Below are 20535 nucleotides of genomic sequence, written 5' to 3'. Positions count from 1 at the left end.
CATATTAAGCCAAAAGAAGAAGAAGAAAGGGGGAGGGGCTTTATTTTGGAAATTGTGCTGCAGTTCCAGAGGCAAGTGGGTAAATAAATAGCCTATGCAACAGGTATGCAATTGATTTTTTATTCATTCTTTTAACAAAATCGTCTAAAGAGTGCCAATAAAAACTTATACTAATACAAATTAATTAATTACACAGAACACCACCAACCAAATAGATATAGATATATTAATGACACATCACATCGCTTTTTACCATTAGTTGCTGACACGCCTTCTGATGCTCTCCGCCACTTATATCATGTTACACTGTAATGTTCCCAGGTGGTTCGTCTGCGTTGCATGTGTTTAAGTTTTAATTCCGATATTTCCGACAGTCCGTGAAGACTGCATACTTTCCCTGCGCTCATGGTGCTGACCTCTGACAGCCGCCGCTCCCAGCCTCTCTTCACAAACACGGAAGCAGCATGGCGTCCAACAGCAGCTCCGATAGGCAGCGGATTGCACAGCAAAGACTGAGGATAATTGCCGGACATTTACAGAAGCCTGTGCACGACGAGTCGGCCATTCTAGCCGTTGAATGCAAAGCTCAGGAGAACAAGCCAAATGTCTCAACTACGGAGAGGACCATGCCGAGGAGGAGGTAGGCTCCATCCTCAGTCAGTCACAGACTCACAGTGGTTGCAGAGACTAGCTGAAAGTACTAGCTAAACACGAATCACTGGAGTGTCATGCACTGATACATCGCATCACCCCTCTCCTTCAAGCTTGAATAACGTAGCGTTAGGAAGACATTGCCAAATCGGGTAGATTTTTAGTTAGCTTGCTAACTAACGTTAGTTTGCTCAAAGTAGCAATTCACTCTGGAGTGGGTGCGGCTGTATTCACATTCAGTCAGTGTTTGCTTAACTTTGTTCAAATACAGCTCTCTTTGTGGGACATTGCAGATAATTTGGTGATATGACTGTCATTTGGCAGTCTCAGTCAAGTCAGTGACGTTTGTGTAAGGTTAACGTTAGAGCTAACGTTAGCTTATCTTTTGGCATATTCTGTTGCATCTTAACTCATTAACGTTACTGAGGTTGCATCTTAACTCATTAACGTTACTGAGGTTGATTAGATTTGACAAGTGTGATTTCTCAATTCAACTTGTGACCCCCTTTCTTTACTGCATCCTGAATTGGTCGTTCAAACAGTTAGTAGTTTAGCCAATGTGACCCATTTTGATTTATAACTGTACTTGAGTCGATTTGATATGACATTTACATACTATGTTCAGTAAAGCATTGGCTTATCCGGAGAAGCCCGTATGTTTCTTTATTTAGATTTTTATGCACAGGATTCCCATGTAATTTGTAACAATTCAGTTGACAGAGGAGAAAGTAGAACTTTTCCGTCTTGTATTTTGATCTGATTGGTCAGGACTAGTGGTGGCCTGACTTTCAACCTATGAGGAGCTCAACTCCTTTTGAGGAAATGCCACCACGCTGTACTGACATCTAGTGTCAGTCCCAGATACCACATTGGAATTCCCCCGCTATTAAATGTTTTGTCTTGCAGCCTTTTTATCCATCCAAGGTTATGTTCAGCAGTCTGAACATTTAATCTTTGCATTTTTTCTGTTTCAGCTGATTCTGCAACCCAGTTTGTATAGTTAACAAAAATACAACAGCATTACAAGGTTACGTCAACATTATGTCTGGTCCCATACATATCAGATGTAAGTAATACATAATTCCATGGTACAACAAGAAACTGGTATGGATACAAAATTAACCAAAGGAGGGACAAACAAATCATTGGTTTTCTTTTCTCATCCATCTGTCAAAAGGGGATATATCCAGTCATGTTTTATCAGTGGAGAGCCCCTTGTATAACTATATCTCTATATTCTTGTGTGATCTGGAGAAAGTCATTTATAGATTTGTCTGCAACTCCCTGAGCATTTGCCATAATCATTCATAAGTGCTCTAGTCTGTAGTGAAAAATAGAGTTCAGATGTACAGTACTTGCCCTCTTAGGTTACAGTAATCATATTTCAGCTCACAGACTGTGGCCATGATTAAAAGTACCCACAACAAATTTTCTGTGCCAAGAACTCTTGAAATGCTAAAACAATTACATATATTAATGTGACCAAATCTCATTCACCCTGTTTTGAACCTGTGGTCACTGTATCAATATATGCAGCTCTGTTACATGTTGGAGATTCAGTCACTCTATGGTTATTATTAGGTTTTCAAAGTTTCAACCTGTTTTTTGAAACAGTAGTCACCGTCAAATATGCAAGTGTCTTGGAAAACCAGCATTTCTTTGGACAGTTTGTTGATAATTTGAATTGGTGATATATATTACTAGAATGTAAAACTACGGTAGGGTTGGCAGTTGGCACGATGGACGATGGCATCGACCTCTAAGCGTGGGATGCGTGGGCGCCATTAAACAAGTGTACCCTATCCCCAGTTCAGAGAAGCGGTAGAGTGGAGAGCGGGAGGGGAGGATAAGCAGAGGTCATTTGTGTTGTTGTGAAAATGTTGAGACAAAGAAGAAGCTTTACGTGGTTTTTTCCTGTTTTCAACCCAATGTGAGTAATGTTACAACTTACAAGTCTTCAACTGTGAATTCAACCCGCCTGTTTCCATGAAGTCACTCCATTACATAGGCTGCCTGCTGCTGTGTTTCTATCTCTCCTTAACATAGTTATTTTCAAAACTGAGCCCACACGAATCTAACGTTAGCCGAATAGCCGCCAGTAATTCTGCCCGTTTTCTGCCAGCTAGTTAAATTCAACACACACTGTTGGTCAGGATCTGTGACGTTAATGTTTCTTTTGCACCTTTCAATATTGCTGGTAGTGATAGCCTACTGCTTGTCACCTGGCTCTGTGCTGTCGATAGCCTATCCAAGGCTGCTGGTCGCTCAGCTGTCCTGTTGTAAACGTGAACGTGCATTACAGCGGCACAGCCAAACGGCACCGCAACGACTTTACCGACTTAACCCCCATCAACGGCGATGCCATCGCCCATCGTGATGTTCTGCTGTGGAGCCATCGCGATGGCTATTTGGGTGACCTCGCACAACCCTAAACTACGGATACAACTTGTGAGCTCTATATTGCTGTAGAAGGTTGCAGCGCACACCGCTCCAAGTTTAAAGATTGTGTCAGGTGTGCGGTTTCGGCAATACACAGAAGAAGAACAAAAAGCCGGTACTCACGAGTCAACCGTTTTTATCTATTTAGGGCAAATGTAGCAACATACGCGTTTCAGCCTTGAGCCATCATCGGCATAACTAATTACGTTACAACGATGATGTAAGAACTTGTACACAAATTGGGAGATTACTTAGTAGGCAAAAGATAGTACGTTGTCTACAGTGAGAACTTGAAGTGGCCCTGTTCTTCTATTTTCACTGTGTGACCACTGTGTTTTTCAGTATGATGGACAACAGCTGTTAAAGAAACATTCACTGGGAAAATGTACACCGACAACATTTTCAGCATTATTGCAATTGTTGAGTTCAGTGTCTAAAGGAGCTGCAATGCCTCTCAGACTCAAATTCACAAAGTGAAGTCTTGTTTTGTGTGATCGCCACACACACACACACACACACACACACACACACACACACACACACACACAGACACACACACTTTGGCAGGTTTAGGAACCTCCATTTATCAAAACAATTAGAGTTTCAATAGCATCTACACAATAGTATTTTTGTTGTTTTTTGGCAGGGGCTGTTTTGCCTTAGATAGCATGCTTAGTGAAGAGAAACAGGAAAGAATTTGCAGAAGGGGGTTGTGACATCATGCAGCAAAGGTCCCAGACCGGATTTGAGCCCAGGAGGATGTCACAGTTACATGGTATGCCCCTTGGGCCACTGAGTCACCACCAGGGCACCCAGGACCTACAGTAGCTCCTTTCAACAGGACCTGCCTCTTCTGAATAGGCCCTCGCTCACTAAATTGTCTGCTGATAACCGCAGTCTCTACTCTATTCACCTAGCACAGTTTTCTCTTGTTGTTGATACATTTTCCGTCAGTACGTTCACCAGCTATGACAGGACATCACCAGCTATGACATCTGAGTGGCGAGGATTCATTCAAAGTGTGTCTCGTTTCCGCTCATGCACCTAATTGATGAGAAACTCCACTTTGGCAGGTATTAATCTTTATTATGGCTTTTACTCCACTATGGGGGCAGCATCCCATCCCAAGTGACCCATGAGTTATGGTCGCTGTCTGAGTGGTGTTTCCACAAGAAGTGTAAGTAGAGCGCATGAGCTCTTGGACAGCAATGGTCCATATGCTATTTAGTGTCGTCTTTAGATGTGAAACCAGTGGTGATAATAATGGAATACTCATTAAGCCATTATTTGAGCTTTGAGTATCATAGCCCCTAATGGTAAACACAGCCATTTTGGGGGCATGCCGGGAAACAGCTGAGAGCAAAGGGACTCTGTTGGATCAGGCTAGCTGCCTCTGTTGATGGGTATGTTGTTTGAATGTGTCGCTCCTGCTCTCTAACATCACCATGACAACAAGCTGCGGTTGCCCTGACTGTGTGCAGAGGGCTGTGCAGTGGATAGCACCCAGGGGATATTGTAGGTGTTACTGCCTGCACCCTCCCATACTGTAAATTTGCCAACTGATATCCAGCCCTGCCTTGAATGAATGGAAAGGTTATGGAATGACTGATTGGTCAAATGAGAAAAGCAGGACATTTTCCGTAGTGAAATAATGTAGGTCTGGTTAGTTGTAAAAATAAAAATAAATCAGCAATGTTCAAGTATCACTGCAATGTATCAGATGATCTCAGCAAGCATTATTTTCTTGGTCTTGGCTGATATTCCAATCCTTACATGACCTATATTTTGAATAGGAATTGCATAGCCTGTATAACAGACAGAAGGAGCTGCGGTAACAATTTGATAATATCATCCACCCCCAAAAAGCACCTTCACATGTGTCTCTGCAACTGCTTCTGATATTTTTGCATGTCCTGTCTTGACTTCAGACCATGCATACTATGAGTCGCTAACTTAACCAAAGCCCATGTTTGTTTTTCCTTAGGCAGGAGATTATGAAATGGAATGGATGGGGATACAGCGATTCTAAATTCCTCTTCAACAAAAAAGGTCAAGCAGAATTTACTGGAAAAAGGTATGGTATGATTTCACATTACTGCTCTTTTTTAGTGATTTATGAGGAGATTAACACGAGCACTTCTTTATAGATGCTAATCAAGTTTAGTTTGGCACATTTGTTGGCTTCGGCATACTCGTTTTTGTTTGACTTTAGGCTTATTGCAGGAAAAAAACATATATATACTAAAATATCATCAGGTTATGAACTTAACATTTTCACAGCCCATCCTTCCAGCTCGAAATCTGCCTTCTCCTACACTCACAAGAATGTGGTGCTACTGCCATCTAGTGGTTGGCATTTGAATTGTTCATTGACACCCGAGAAGGTCACTGGTTGTGATTTTCAGCTTTCTGAAGCTCTGTTGCTCATTAATAGGAAGAACCGTTTCCACACCTCCCATTCACACAGTCACACTGCTCATAAATAAAAAACATATTATGTTACTAATTGTTCATAATGTCTCTGGGGGTTGTGGTTAAACATGTGGTTTCACAGATTGCTGAGGGGGACATTTTTTAGTCTGAATTTGTGTGGGTGTACAATAGCAAAGCCTATTGTCTCCCATGTGAAGTGACTGAACATGGCCTCAGTTTACACTGGCACCAGAATGAATAGCTCTTTTATTTGGTGTCATCTGTTCTCTACACCTTTATCTTTCGTCTCCTGTGACAAAGCGGAGGTAGAGATGGGCCTTGCTTTTGTAATCATGATGTATGGCTTTAGAACAGACAGCCTTGGCTGCCACACTGTAAACAGAGGGGACTGCTGCAGGGTGTATGAGGAGCTGGATTTTGAGTAATGGGTCAAACTGAACACAGGATGTTGCGCAGCAAACGGCTTCCTCTTTTAAACTGCATGGCTGTAGGGCTGTGCCCTCTCAGCTGAACAGCTACCTGGACAGCATACAGTAGGCCAGGTGGGGGCACAGTTGAATGGAAGTCAAAGAGGATATTCTCCTCTCCTGCCTCTGAGCTCACTGTGACAGAGGCTTTTTCATTACAGACTGTGTTTCATGGTCTCTTGGACAAAGGCGGAGCACAGTCCCCTGATGTGCTGGCCCAGCCTCTGCCAGCAGCTCAATGATGCCAGGCTTGGCTGGGGCGATGGCACGGACAGCACTGTCACTGCAGCTCTGCTCGCCTAATAACCTCCCTGCACTCCAATCCCACACTCCATTCATATTAGCCACAGGGCTTGCTTTCCAGCTGAATAAACCCACTTGTGCATTTAGATACGATTTAGAAGACTTGGTTTAATCCTAGTAATGGAAATAACCGACACATAATGCTTACTTAACTTTGTTGATTTTTGTTGTTGCTGCTGTTGTTGTTGTTGTTGTTGTTGGCTGTTTTGGCTTTATCTTGTTTTATACATTCCAGGTATAGGCTAAGTGGTCTGATCCTCCCTAGTCTGAAAGACTGGTTTGAAGGCACATTTGGAATCAGCGTACAAAATAAAAGTCCAGCAACAGTGAGTGTGATTCATATTTATTTGTTGCATCTTCTGCAAATGGCAAACCTCAGTAGGCTACTAAATCACAGTTACCTACTATAAACCTCAGTAGGCTACTAAATCACAGTTACCTACTATAAATCTCAGTAGGCTACTAAATCACAGTTACCTACTATAAACCTCAGTAGGCTACTAAATCACAGTTACTATAAACCTCAGTAGGCTACTAAATCACAGTTACCTACTATAAAACTCAGTAGGCTACTAAATCACAGTTACCTACTATAAACCTCAGTAGGCTACTAAATCACAGTTACTTACTATAAACCTCAGTAGGCTACTAAATACAGTTACCTACTATAAACCTCAGTAGGCTACTAAATCACAGTTACTATAAACCTCAGTAGGCTACTAAATCACAGTTACTATAAACCTCAGTAGGCTACTAAATCACAGTTACCTACTATAAACCCCAGTAGGCTACTAAATCACAGTTACTTACTATAAACCTCAGTAGGCTACTAAATACAGTTACCTACTATAAACCTCAGTAGGCTACTAAATCACAGTTACTTACTATAAACCTCAGTAGGCTACTAAATCACAGTTACTTACTATAAACCTCAGTAGGCTACTAAATCACAGTTACCTACTATAAACCTCAGTAGGCTACTAAATCACGGTTACTTACTATAAACCTCAGTAGGCTACTACATACAGTTACCTACTATAAACCTCAGTAGGCTACTAAATCACAGTTACTTACTATAAACCTCAGTAGGCTACTAAATCACAGTTACTATAAACCTCAGTAGGCTACTAAATCACAGTTACTATAAACCTCAGTAGGCTACTAAATCACAGTTACTTACTATAAACCTCAGTAGGCGACTAAATCACAGTTACTTACTATAAACCTCAGTAGGCTACTAAATCACAGTTACTTACTATAAACCTCAGTAGGCTACTAAATCACAGTTACCTACGATATCACAATGCCTTCTTTTGTTTCAGCCGCTCCTGAATAGCAGTGCTGTGCAGCCTCCCATGCTCAACGAGGCCTTCGTGGACGATCTGAAATCCACCGGCATCCCCTTCTCTCACGACGCAGAAGACCGGGCGTTCCGTGGCCATGGTGAGGCGTGCTTTTTGAGAGCGTCAAACATACTGAAACAAACTTCTAAATCCGCAACCCCGTCCTCCCCCATATATTCTGTCATGTTTATAAACCTGTGTACAGTCTGATTTGCGAGCCTAATAATACAACAGCAGCGTGTTTCTTTGCGATGACCATCTTTTACATTTCTGTGTGTTTGATTTCATTTGATTGATTCTGAATTTTCTTCCAGGCCATTGCATCCATGAGATCTTTCCTCTACGAGAAGGGAAATTTGGGCGTGTGCCAGATCTGGTGGTATGGCCAAGTGAGTTCAGAAACGGTGTCGTCACTGTTTTCATTGGTCTGTTTTTCTCCTCCCACATTGCATAGCTGCCCCCCCCTGGCTTAGGTGATTTAAAGGGTTAATCTCTGCAGAGGCGAAGGGATATTAATATGTATGAGTGGAAGCTTAATAAGAGGTGTCAGGGGGAGGACGGTTGACACCCAATACTCCACGGTCTGGCCCTGTACACCCATGAATTATGAGCCTGAGATTGGTTTGCTGCTGTTATGGCTGGCACTATTTTATCATGCAAATGAGTGTTGACTGATGGTTGAAACTTGATTAGCAGCCTCCCAAATGGGCAGCAAATCACCAAGCAACTATAAGCAGCAGTCCCTAATTTTTATTTTTCGAACCCCGCAAATGCAATCTCACTCAATGTGTATCCAATAGATTTTTTTTAACTCATAATTTGCATTTCACAGTAGTCACTCCAAGTCCGGTTGTGTCTTTTAAGTGGAGGGTTAGTTTGTTGGAGCTGTAATCCACAGGCCAAAGCTGTGTGTTTAATTGGATGGCAGAACGTGTTGGAGCGGAGGCATTTCTCTCTGGCCCACAAAGCACTTGAGGCCAGTCAAGCAGAGCCATGTAGGTGGATATTACCGCTCTTCCCGCTCCGGTGTGAATGGACGTGGGACCTGTGATTGGCCAGAGCGCCGTCATATTGATCCAGCACATCCCACCCCAGAGAGCATAGCTTCATGCTCTCTGACTCCATCTCAGGAATGCCCCAGGCAAATCACCGCCATCAGGCAAATCACCGCCCGCCCTTCCTCTCTGCTTGTCTCCCTGCTCTAACGGCTCAGGCCCTATGAATTTATGTATTGTCTTCTATAGACGCCTAGTGTTATGTCCCACCTTGTAACATGTGTTCTCTTGTAATTGTGGGCCCACTTAATTTATGATCGCAGTAGAGGATGGTTAATGGGTACCTACGTGATGCTGTCTAGTCACTCAAATGATGTTTCTTGTGTTTACAGACTGCCACAATGATGTTGAGAAAATTGTGGAACTGGCAAGCAAGCATAATGTTTGTTTGATACCATATGGAGGTGAGTCTAGGTTCTAATCGGCATAATAAGTGGTTATGTATGTACAAGCCATTAGATGTGCCTTGACATTGTTTTAATGCCGTTATGCACATTATATAATATATGAGCTATTCTTATCCCATGCTGATTTTTTTATTTATTTTTTTATTCCTGAAGCCTCAAGCCACATTGTTAATGAATGAGCTGTTTTCGTAAAACATGGCGGCTGCCTTGATGATGTCAAGTTGGGCTTTATTTGATCATCCCACAGTGCGGTGCACCCCCTGCACAATTTCATGTCTTGGATGTGTACTCTAATATTATAATATTAGAGCGATTTATGAACAGGTTCATATGGAAAATGCAATTATGAAGTAAACTCAGTTCGCTATTTATGCAATTAAACCCCCAGGCTACCATGTCATGGTCTGAGGAAGAGCTATTTTCACTGCTGAAGCCTAGCCTATTATGCTTTAATATAGGGCTTCACAATATAGCGTTTCAGCATCGTCATTGCAATGTGCACATGTGCAGTAGTCACATCGCAGGACGTGCAATGACAAGGTAAATGGAGGTCAAACACCTCAAAACTGTTTTGCTGCTTGATACAAAAGGAAAACAGTTCTAATTTTCTATGGCTAATCTACAAGAGAGGTCTGTCTGATCTACGGTAACATAATTTACTCTGATTTAAGGATTTGTTAAGAGTAGTGTGCGTATGTTATCTTCCCAGCTTTCGCGGCTCCGAACCGTAGGTGAGAAGCCTCCGGTGTTGTGCTAGTCTATTTTAGCTTAGCCTGGCTCATAGCTGGTAACAAGCTTTAAGAGTCGGGACCAACTCTGCAGTGGAGAACTGTCACTTTATTCCACTACAGCAGCAAAGATAATGCATGGCCTCTCAGTGACGTTCTAAGCTCTTAGTCTTTTCACGCTAACTATGGTAACATTACCCTCCTGCAACTCACCCTGGCTGTGGGCTACACACTCCTGCCCTTCCTACTACATCACCTGTGCAGATTACCCACCTTCTTAAAGTGTAACATACCCCCAAAACACCTTTTTTTCAGCTTTTAACCAATATGGCTTTTGGGGTGGTATGTGAAGGATTCTGGTCAAAATCTCCACATTTGAGACCAATCTGTTACAATTTTACAAACCCCTATCATTTCAGCAGCATAAGTGCCCTCTATGGGTTCAAACCTGCTTTTTTTTGTGCCCTCAAATGAATGGCCGATTTGGTACATCGTTACGTCACGGTGGTATTTGCGCATGCCCCACTCATGTGAAAAATGTTTTATTTCCCCATGTGATTATTACTGTAGTTCAAGCGGCGCGAGCCCTTTAAGAGCAATGCATCATGTGTAATCGCCTACTGTGGCTAATGTTAGCGACTAGCTAGTTATGTTACATGGCAGTTAAACGCCACTGAATGACCAAATTGATATAACTTTTAACCATTTCGAGTAACACTGTTTCCATACGGATCTCCAGCTTTAGTTTGTTGTTTATAACGTGGCTATATTTATCATTTATCGTTCTCTATCTCCGATACACTGAAAATACTGGGAGGCGGGCCATAGCGTCTCTGTCGATGATTTGATTTGACAGTTCTGGACACTGGCGTTGGCGTTGGCCAATCCTGGCGTGTTCCACCCCCAAATCGATTGTGTTCTGGCGCAAAGCGAGTGGGTTCCAGGACGAAACAGGCTCGAGCCAACTACGTTATCTTTAGAGCAGCGCAGTAAATACAATATTCCTGGAATGCGAGTTTAACTAAACGGTTACATGTCCTCTGCATTCTACAATAAATAAAGACATTACAATTTGTTTTATTTTGTATCTTACATACTTATTGGCCAAGTTATGATAGTTTCTTCTGCCAGGGTAAAGAAGGGAGTATAGGTGGCCATCTTGCCTGCAGAGTTTTCAACTCAAGTAGAATACCATTTTGCAAGAAATCTGGGGGGGGGGTGTCAGTCCCCCTTTAAATGGGCAAGACATGATAGAGCTGAGCTATTCAAGCCATTTGGTGAACATTTCTGTATTTTTCCACATCGCAATTATATATCGCAGAAACAAAATACTGTATATTGCAATGTCTGTTTATTTGTGTGTGTGTGTGTGTGTGTGTGTGTGTGTGTGTGTGTGTGAGTGTGAGTGAGTGTGTGAGGGTAGAAATGAGCATGCAATCTTTCTAGTATACTTTATATAACATTCTGCAGCAGCTCCTCCACAGTGCTTTTTGAAATCACAGAAAGTTTTGCACTAAGCGACGGACATGGGGGTGTGGAGACTTGCAAAAACTGGAAACCGGGAAACTGTCTACTATATTCACATGGGTCATTTCTCATTTTGAATATTTTACTATTGTACTGCAACTCCTGGTTCTTTCTCCCAGGAGGGACGAGTGTCTCCAGTGCCCTAGAGTGCCCCCCAGAGGAGACCCGCACCATCGTCTCTCTGGATACCTCACAGATGGTACGTAATGAAAGACCTGTGTCTGCACATATCGGATGCATTTTTCTACAATCACACAATGCATTATGGTCTGAAGGGTGACACTAATTCTATATTGGTGCTCTTACTCAGAGACACCAGGCGCTGCTTGCCCATATGAAATGATCTCCTGCCAGCCTAAAGTGCACCTCAGCTTGAAGCGAGAAGTCTATTCAGACTGAATGAATCATACTTAAACATTTTGTTGTTATGACTCAAAAATCGGGGAAATAAATCATTCTTATTTGTTTCTGTGTAGCCTTCTGTGTAAATCTTTATGATGGTTTGTGCATTATACGTTTGTCAAAACAGAAATATGTGAAGTCAGATTTTGAATTTGTTGCTGTGGATTGTATGCACTCACAAATCAAGCATTGTGATGGTTTTCTTGTTTTTGATTATATTATTTGTGATATTATTATTTTTATTTGTTTGTAAAAATGTAAATATTTCATATAATGTAACAAATACGCTCCTTTGGCATCGGCTGGTAATCTTGACGGAAGCCAGTAGCTCTCGGCATAAAAATGATAAGACTCAAGTTTGTTAGATATGGTAGAAAACGGTGCGTGCCGTTACCAGTACAGTACGGCCCTTTGATCCAGGCCCACGTGGAGGTGATATATAAGCCGTCTGGACACTGCCAAACTACGAGTCAGGGAGTTGGTGACATAGACACCAGTGGCCAGTGTGCCGTGTCAAGGGTCAAGGGTCAGGGCTGAGGCCACTCCAAAGGAAGCACATGAAAGGAGCAGTATGGTAGGAACATAATCTTTATTACCTCTGGAGAATAATTGATTGCAGGTGTGAAGGTAGCTCCTGCAGTGCAGGGGCTCAAATAAGAGGCGTATTTGTAGGATTGAATGTGAAATTGAGGTTAACCTTGAGGAACCTAACTGTTCCCTCTGCACACAGTTCAGTTGTCTGCGACACGTGTTTGTCAGGCCTGAAGGACATGCTGGTGCAATGCTCCCATTGTTAGCAACAGACTGCCGAGGGACTTTCCTCATGAGCAGCTTTTCCTCTTTAAACAAAATTAAAATGATTCACACAGATGCTTAGAATTAGGGGTGGGCAACGCAGAGTAACTCATGATACAATACTATCACCATACTTTATCATGCTACAGCGTCAGCGATTCTGCGATAACAGATACATTGCAAGAAATGTAATCTACGATACATCACGATATCTGTGTAACTGGAGCGGAAAAAAGAATGTGAATAATTATTCACAGAATTGACATGAAACGATGTACCGGTACATTAGGGTGCACACTGCATAGTGCCTCTTCAACAAACTGACTCTAACTCCACGTGTGAAGTTAAAATGTCTAAAGGAAGGATTCAAAATAATGCCTGACTAAAATATTTTCAATCTGTGCAAATCAAGTTGACAGAAAACGTCAATCAATCGTGCCTTTTCCTTTTAGCGAAACTCTAAAAGCATTTCAGAGGATTTTCTTTATGCTCCGTGTATTAAACTATGCAGGCCAACGCCTTTACTAGAAATGTTTAAATCCTCATCGTTCACGTTGCTGCTGTTGTTTGTTTTTCATCTGCAGAATCGCATACTGTGGATTGATGAGAAAAATTTAACGGCCCATGTTGAAGCTGGCATCGTTGGTCAGGAATTAGAGAGATCAGTAAGTGCCATTCATCCATCCATCCATATCCATACTCATCCACAATGCATACTTTACTGTGTGCAAATTGCTATGCTGTGTTTGACCATTCACATGACATGCAGGTTGCCATGCTCAATCACCTTGTCTTCTCTGTGCATGGTGGGTCTGTGGGTGTCTACTCTGTGCATGGTGGGTCTGTGGGTGTCTTCTCTGTGCATGGTGGGTCTGTGGGTGTCTACTCTGTGCATGGTGGGTCTGTGGGTGTCTACTCTGTGCATGGTGGGTCTGTGGGTGTCTACTCTGTGCATGGTGGGTCTGTGGGTGTCTTCTCTGTGCATGGTGGGTCTGTGGGTGCTTAGTGAGGAGTTCCACCGAGGAGCAGAGTGCTGTAGGGTAGAGATTAGAGAGTCCGGCACCGGCTATGAGCAGATGGCACCATCAAGCTAATTCAGAAAAATGGAGAAGGAGCGGGCGTGTGATGCAGAGGAATGCGTGAGCTGCATCTAAAACAGACTCTACCTCTGCATTTAGTCTGGGCCATTTTGATGGAGCAGATGGGTCTGCATTAAAAGCTGCCTTCCAGGGGCGTGCTGTAATAAAACAAGGCCTGACTTTACCCTCGTCTTGTGATCAGTGACTCTGCTGGGAGTCGCTGAGGTACTGGGGCTCTTTTTTTCTTTTACTAATACATGTGCGTCCTGGAGATGCAGGCATTCTGGGCCTTCAGGGCCTTGGGTGTCTTCAGGAGAGTGAGCAGGCTTCTGAGGGCAAAGCAGTGGTCTGCAGTCTGATCGGGGTTACTGAGGTGCTCCAGGGCTCTTGTTTGTGTGCCACAGAAAATTAAAAAACGCAAAGTACATTGGCCCAGTGTGCCAGGCCAGCCATGGGGCAAGAAGTTCAAGACAAGAAGTCACTTATTTTGAAGTGTGGGTAGGGGTGTGGCGGAATCTGAATGTCCAGCAGTCTCTCTGAGACAGAGCACAAGCACAGATTCAAGTATGTAGTGGTGTGTAGTGTGTTTTAGTGTGTAGGAGCTAGGATTTCTCTCTGTATTTTACTAGTATTCATGGAGGAAGGCTAAAGCACGTCACCTGGAGGAGTATAGCCATTATTTTGCACATGACACAAGTGCTCCAGCCAAGCAGTGGAATTTGGCACAGTCCACACAATGCTCTGATCTCTCCCATCATGCCTCTTTTTCTTCTTCTCCTGCTCTTTCCACTTGCTTTATTTGAGGCTGTTGTAAAAATCTATGATGCCATAAAAGCTGAGTTTGAGCATTACAGCATAACGAGTGCAGTGAAATTCCCCAGCAGAGCTGCAATTTGTGTTTTTTTGTTTTCCTGGCCTTCACTGCCTTATTCTTCTTGCTTGTCATAAAAACATTCTTGTGCGTTTACAGCTTCATTGTTTTGCAAACCGTCTAGGCTTACTTTCAAATGCAAAATCAAACTTGTGTTTTGTTTTGATTCTCCTCAGCTCAATGAGAGCGGCTACTGTACGGGACATGAACCCGACTCCATGGAGTTCAGCTCCCTGGGGGGCTGGGTGGCCACCAGAGCATCGGGCATGAAGAAGAACGTCTATGGAAACATTGAGGACCTGGTGGGTCCCCCCCCCCCTCTCCCCCTCCTGCTTGTGTTTGTTCAGAACAAGGCGTAACAGTTGACTCGGGACATAACAGAGTTACTGCATAGTCATTAGGAAGGAAATGATTAGCAACACTTAGTGGAGTTTACCCATCAGGCCTAAAATGCAGTGGTCAAAGTATCAATTGTGATATATGTTCATACAGTATGTGTGGCATGGCGTGGGCGAATGTTACAGTTTAGTAATTTGGGTTAAAATTGGTTAATCTTTGACGGCAGACTTGCTGTTTATCTCTGTGTCCTGTGAGTTTCTAATTGCGGCGTGTCATGTGGCTCTTTTCTCTCTGATCAGGTCGTCCATGTAAAGATGGTGACCCCTAGAGGGGTGATAGAGAAGAGCTGCCAGGGCCCACGCATGTCCACCGGGCCAGACATTCACCACTTCATCATGGGCTCAGAAGGTTTGCTAACTGCACTGACTTTCTCTTGTGACTTTGATATGCCAAGGTGTGCAGGCCAAGGTGTGCAGGCCGGGCACGTGTGTCAATGTGTGTCAATGTGTGTTGGCGACTGATAGAGTGGCAACACCAGGGCAGTTCTCAGGCTGCAGGCCTGTTAAACATTAAGCAGCTTTGGTGGGAAAGTGATCTAGAGGGGTCTTAGGGGCACTTTACACGAGGACGGTTTCCTATGGAAACGGGGAATTATTTTATCGTTAGTGCCTCCCTTTTAGACGGCGACGGCGGAATCGCGCTTAGGAAACGAGACATTTTGGAACCACCCTCCAGAGTGGAATTGTTTGATACGCTTCCCGCTGAGGGCTCCATGTAATCGCTTTGGAACGGCACATTTCAGAAACTCTGACGTGCCTGCACACGCGACACACACGATTACGCCATAGCCGTGCGCGAGTTGACAACCAAATACAACGTCAGTATGAATGAAGTTTGGCAACATTCAGAATTAAGCTACACTGCGGCCAACTTCAGTTACATGTTCATAACTTTACTGCTGCGAGGAGCCGATGGCTGTACCCGGTCGGCATTTAACGTTAGTTACAAAAGCACGTCGACAGTGTTTTCTCACTGCCAGTAGCAGTAGGGTTTGACAGATCACAGTCAGCGCTCCCGGTCCTCGCTGCTCGTTAAGGATTTCCAATAGGCGTTATTCTGATAAACTGGTCACATATATGTTACATTCTCACCCGACAAATATTAAAACTTTAAAACAGTTTGGGTTTTTTTAGCTTGAAAAAAGCTTTTTGGCAAGTCTAAATGACTGCGGAAAGCGTACTCTATTTCCGCGTTTAAAACCGGAAAGACGAGTACGAAATTACGTCATGCAGTAAGCGTCCTTGTATGGGCAAAGAATAAGGTGATCACACTGCCACCTAGTGACCTGGCATGTACATTACGGCGTTTTAAAAATTCAACAGCGCTCATGTAAACGGGGAGAAGGTGTGAAGGAAAAGGTGTGAAGGAAACGCTATTGTGTCGTTTCTTTCAGAAACTGTCCTCGTGTAAAGGGCCCCTTAGTTAGGAACCAGCAAGTGTCCTCTCCGCCCCCTCTGCAGTGCCCTGTCCTTGTGAGTGCCCACAGAGAATACTGCCATATGCCAGGTTCCCCCCTACATAATGAGGAGGTGCAGAGACTCTTGGCATCGCTATGTTAAACAGCTGTGGATACAAACTGTATATTCGCCCTACAAGGCTCTGCAATCTGCTCGCTGGCTAGTCCAGGATCACTGCAGAGATCTCCATTTGTACTCATTAGAACTGATTTCGGCGGATAGCAAATGCACATCTGTCAATAAGTTCCTAATCAGATATATTCAAAATATAGTCGCCAGTGCAAATCTAAGTTTCAGGCTATTATGGAAATTGTAAAGACGACAAATGTTTTTTTTTTTTTTTTATTTTTTTCTACTAAATACCAATAAACCCTCTGCATACTCTGTTAACACATTGAGTGCCAGCCGTTTTTTCAATGCTGTAGGTAAGTTGTGCCAGTTTTTTTTTTGAGGATTCTGGCTCATTTTACAAGAGCCGAGGATTCTTTTCTGTTAAGACTTCGTGAACACCAATCATCTAAAAAGAACTAATAGAATGTGTGCTTTCTCTGTCTAAAAGAGTTCGTTTGTAGAGTTAGTAGTTATGTAGATATTAGCCGTTGAGTACAGCATGGTTTCAGAGATTTTCAGAGAGTTTTGAGATAAATGGATTTTTAGAACCACCTCACGTGCCTGTGATTATGGGTGCCCTTGGGCAAGTCTGTATACTGTTTTGTGTGTGTGTGTGTGTGTGTGTGTGTGTGTGTGTGTGTGTGTGTGTGTGTGTGTCTCCCCAAACTCCTCCCTCCGTAGGTGTGGCTTTGCAGTGTTTTGTCACAGGCGAGTTTCTGTTGCCTCACAGATCCCAAAAAAAGAGAAGGGAATCGCAGGAGCGGGGAAGAGGAGAGGAGAGGCGAGGGGGGGGGGTTAGACACGGGAGAGAAATTCCTTCGCGATCCCCTTCTTCCAATCTTGAGGCAGCCTACTCCGCTCTGCTGCTGCTGCTGCTGCTGCTGCTCCTCTGGGCTGGTGCTGCTGGCGGCTCTCGGGCAGTCTGGCTTACTGTAAAACGGGCTCGTTCGTTTCTTGAGGTGTCGGCTGAGAGCTTTGAAGAAGCTTTTGCGATTCTGGTCTTATTTATGCGCAAAGGTACTCGAGTGTGTGTGTGTGCGCGCGTGTGTGTGTGTGTGTGTGTGTGTGTGTGTGTGTGTGTGTTTGTGTGTGTGTGAAATCGAAAGAGTTTTCGCCCAGCTATTTCCTTGAAAATTAGAATGGCTTTCTCCAGCGGACGTGTGGCTGTTTTTTGCTCGGCTTTCTCTCTGTCTGGAGAGAACTGTCGCCACTTAGTTGTCGGTAAAATAGATTATACACATTCTCTTCCTCCAATATTGGTATAGAAGACGTAAAAGGGGTTGATTGATGTCCCACCGTCAAAAAAAAAAAATGTTTATGTAAGACGAGATATCTCGTCTTTGGCACTCAACGGTTGGATTATGTAAGACGAGATATCTCGTCCTTGGCACTCAACATGTTAAACACCAGGCTTCCAAATCCAAGGCGAGTTTATTTGTATGGCACATTTTATACACACAGGCAATTCAAAGTGCTTTATATATACCGTAAATTTCGGACTATAAGCCGCGGCTTTTCCCCCGTTTTTTGGCCCTGCGGCTTATATAACGGTGCGGCTTATCTATGGATTTTTTCAGAAAAAAAAAAAAAAAATCTCTCTTCTTTAGCACTCTTTCTAACTATAAATCCACTTCTGTTTTAATTTCCTCTCTTGCCCTCTTTTCACCACACCGCGGACACTGTGTGCACTGTAAAAAAAAACAAAGGTGGTGTTGTGTTATGTTGTTTTGTTGAAATGTTAATAAATGGGAGCTTCCTCAAACAGCCATCTCTTTCCCGACAATCCCCTCTGTGCATGAACCCTTACATATGGTAATTAAACATTAAAACACAATTAAAAAAAAAAAAAAAAAAACATTAAAACACCTGCGGCTTATATATGTAACAAACAGGCAATTTTGCTGCTGCGGCTTATACTCCGGTGCGGCTTATAGTGCGGAAATTACGGTAATATAAAAAAAAAACGTAAAAAAAATTGATAAAAATAAAAGAGCATAGTTACAAGGTAAAATATAAGATCCAAAAGGTCTCAGTGCAAATTAATTAGCATACGGTAATTTGTTTACTTTGTGAATTAATTCATACTGCATACTTAACGGTATATCTTAAATTATGCACTATTGTGAATTAATTCTGCAAGTGTGTTTTTTTTTTTATTTCCACTTCCCCATATCTCTTATTCACAGTTTCGTCCCTTTCTTGGCTTGTGTAGCCTCACCGTCACTGGCTTTGGACTGTAATCTGGTGTTTTGTCCTTGCCAACCAAGACAATATGAGGTTAGGATCCACTTTTCTCACAGGCTCTCTGCTTTTCAGAGGTAATGCTGGGACTTTTAAATCCAGGCATGGAGACTAAGGGTGCTTTCTCACTGGGAACGATTGCTTTCATTCCGTTCCATTCCTTTCCATGCCCGCATACAATTGCCACCCCCTCCCCTCTCCCACGCTGGTCAGCTTTCACATTACAAAATGTCTTCCGCGCTCAGGACCGGAACGGAACACTTGCAAGTTGCAGAGTACACTTGCGTCATCAACTACGCCTGCCTGGAGTGTATCCTCGCCGGTGTGTTGTCAATGTGGTTCGGTACGGTTGGCGTTGACATTCACAAGTGTTCCGTGCCCGGGCACGCCCAAGCGTTCCCCAGACCACCTTTTCAAGTGGACCCTGTCATAGTGTCATATAGTCTCCTAAAACAGACGAGTTGGCTCCCGCAATTTTCAAATGCTTCTGCCTACACGTCTGTACTTCAAGCTGGGAAAACTTGGTCAAAACGGAAAGGGAAACTCAGGGAAAATAATGAGCGATGATAGGGGATGGCCCACCTAAAGGCAGGTGATTGGAGGTGATTTCTCCAATCACCTGCATCGATTAGAACTTCCTCCAGTCTGAAACTTCCTTTGACCAGGCTCTGTGAGCGAGAAGTATGATGCATTCGCAGAATGTAGAAGAGACAGTCTGGCTTGAGAGACTAACGCTGTCACGGTACACTGTTCCGCACCCGGCCACGGAACGCAACGTTCACACTCGTGAAACAAACCACACCTGGCGTCAATTTGGGGACAAGTGTGCTCAGAAACAGTCCCAGGTCCCGAGTGTGAAAGCACCCTAAGTTGCATCTTTTGTCCTGACCAACAGTCCACAACCCAAATATATACTCAGTTTACTGTCTTAGAAGACTAAAGAAACCAGAAAATATTCACATTTAAGAAGCTGAAACGAGAGAATTTTAGTAGTATGTAGTGTGTGTGTGCGTGTGTATGTATGTATGTGTGTATATATACACACACACACAAATCGATTATTATTATTTCTTTGTTTGCGATTAATGTTCTGTCGATCGAATAATTGACTAATCAGTGCAGCTCTAGAGCCAAGAGGTTCTTGTCAACATGACCCCCAGTCTGAAAGATATGACTTGCTAAAGTGAACATTTAAAGCCCCATTCAGCAACTTTTGCAAGTTTTGCTATAGGTTGAGGCCACGTCTCGTCATACACGCTGGTTTAGCTGGCTCAGCCTGGCTGGGGGCGTGGTCAGGGTGGGGTAAAAAACCCTGTTCTATCCATTCAGCAAAGTTAGAATTTAGCTGATAGCCCAGCCCAGGCAGACACGATTGGGGATTTAACCACCGCAGTAAACGAACATCTGAGCAGACGTCTTGTGTTCTGCTCTAGAATCCCCAAACCTGTAGTTTAGAGCCGCAGCACCGGCAACTGCGCCCTCTGCGTGCAATATTATCGATATCGATATCGCAGTTCAAAGTCAACAAAACACAGCGGCAGAAAGCTCTATGTACATGTTGTGACATCGGGTACTCACCACGTGATGAAATAATAATCCATAGTTACGTGAAACGTCATTTTCGTAGCAAATCCACACTGAGTTACTTCCCTGTTTTCATGAACACAACGCTCCCGCTGTACAGCACATGTGCGCATCTTGGACGCAGGCACCAAACTGCTTAGTCCCAGGAGAGGCCTTTGGAGGGCGGTGTGTGACCAATAGAGGTGACATTCTCCCTGTTACAAGTCACTCTACCATCCTCAATGACTAAAAAGCTGTTATATT

At 43.4% G+C, this 20535-nt stretch overlaps 1 protein-coding gene across 1 annotated transcript in view; it reads left to right on the top strand.

The window, feature by feature from the left end:
- Window positions 1-446: 446 nt before the first annotated feature.
- agps (alkylglycerone phosphate synthase) overlaps window positions 447-20535 on the top strand; it is a 45486-nt gene continuing 25397 nt past the window's right edge. Inside the window, exons 1-10 of the mRNA XM_083638010.1 lie at window positions 447-640; window positions 5075-5164; window positions 6529-6619; window positions 7616-7736; window positions 7951-8025; window positions 9024-9095; window positions 11473-11552; window positions 13135-13215; window positions 14677-14802; window positions 15139-15247. Coding sequence (XP_083494136.1) covers window positions 465-640; window positions 5075-5164; window positions 6529-6619; window positions 7616-7736; window positions 7951-8025; window positions 9024-9095; window positions 11473-11552; window positions 13135-13215; window positions 14677-14802; window positions 15139-15247 — 1021 coding nt within the window. The 5' untranslated portion in view covers window positions 447-464. The remainder of the gene's footprint in view (window positions 641-5074; window positions 5165-6528; window positions 6620-7615; window positions 7737-7950; window positions 8026-9023; window positions 9096-11472; window positions 11553-13134; window positions 13216-14676; window positions 14803-15138; window positions 15248-20535) is intronic.

This window comes from Poromitra crassiceps (genome assembly GCF_964638095.1).
Source record: "Poromitra crassiceps genome assembly, chromosome: 6".
In the NCBI taxonomy this organism is placed as follows: Eukaryota; Metazoa; Chordata; class Actinopteri; order Beryciformes; family Melamphaidae; genus Poromitra; species Poromitra crassiceps.
The sequence above is the reverse complement of the archived record's forward strand: the minus strand, read 5'-3'. Positions and strand labels throughout refer to the sequence as shown.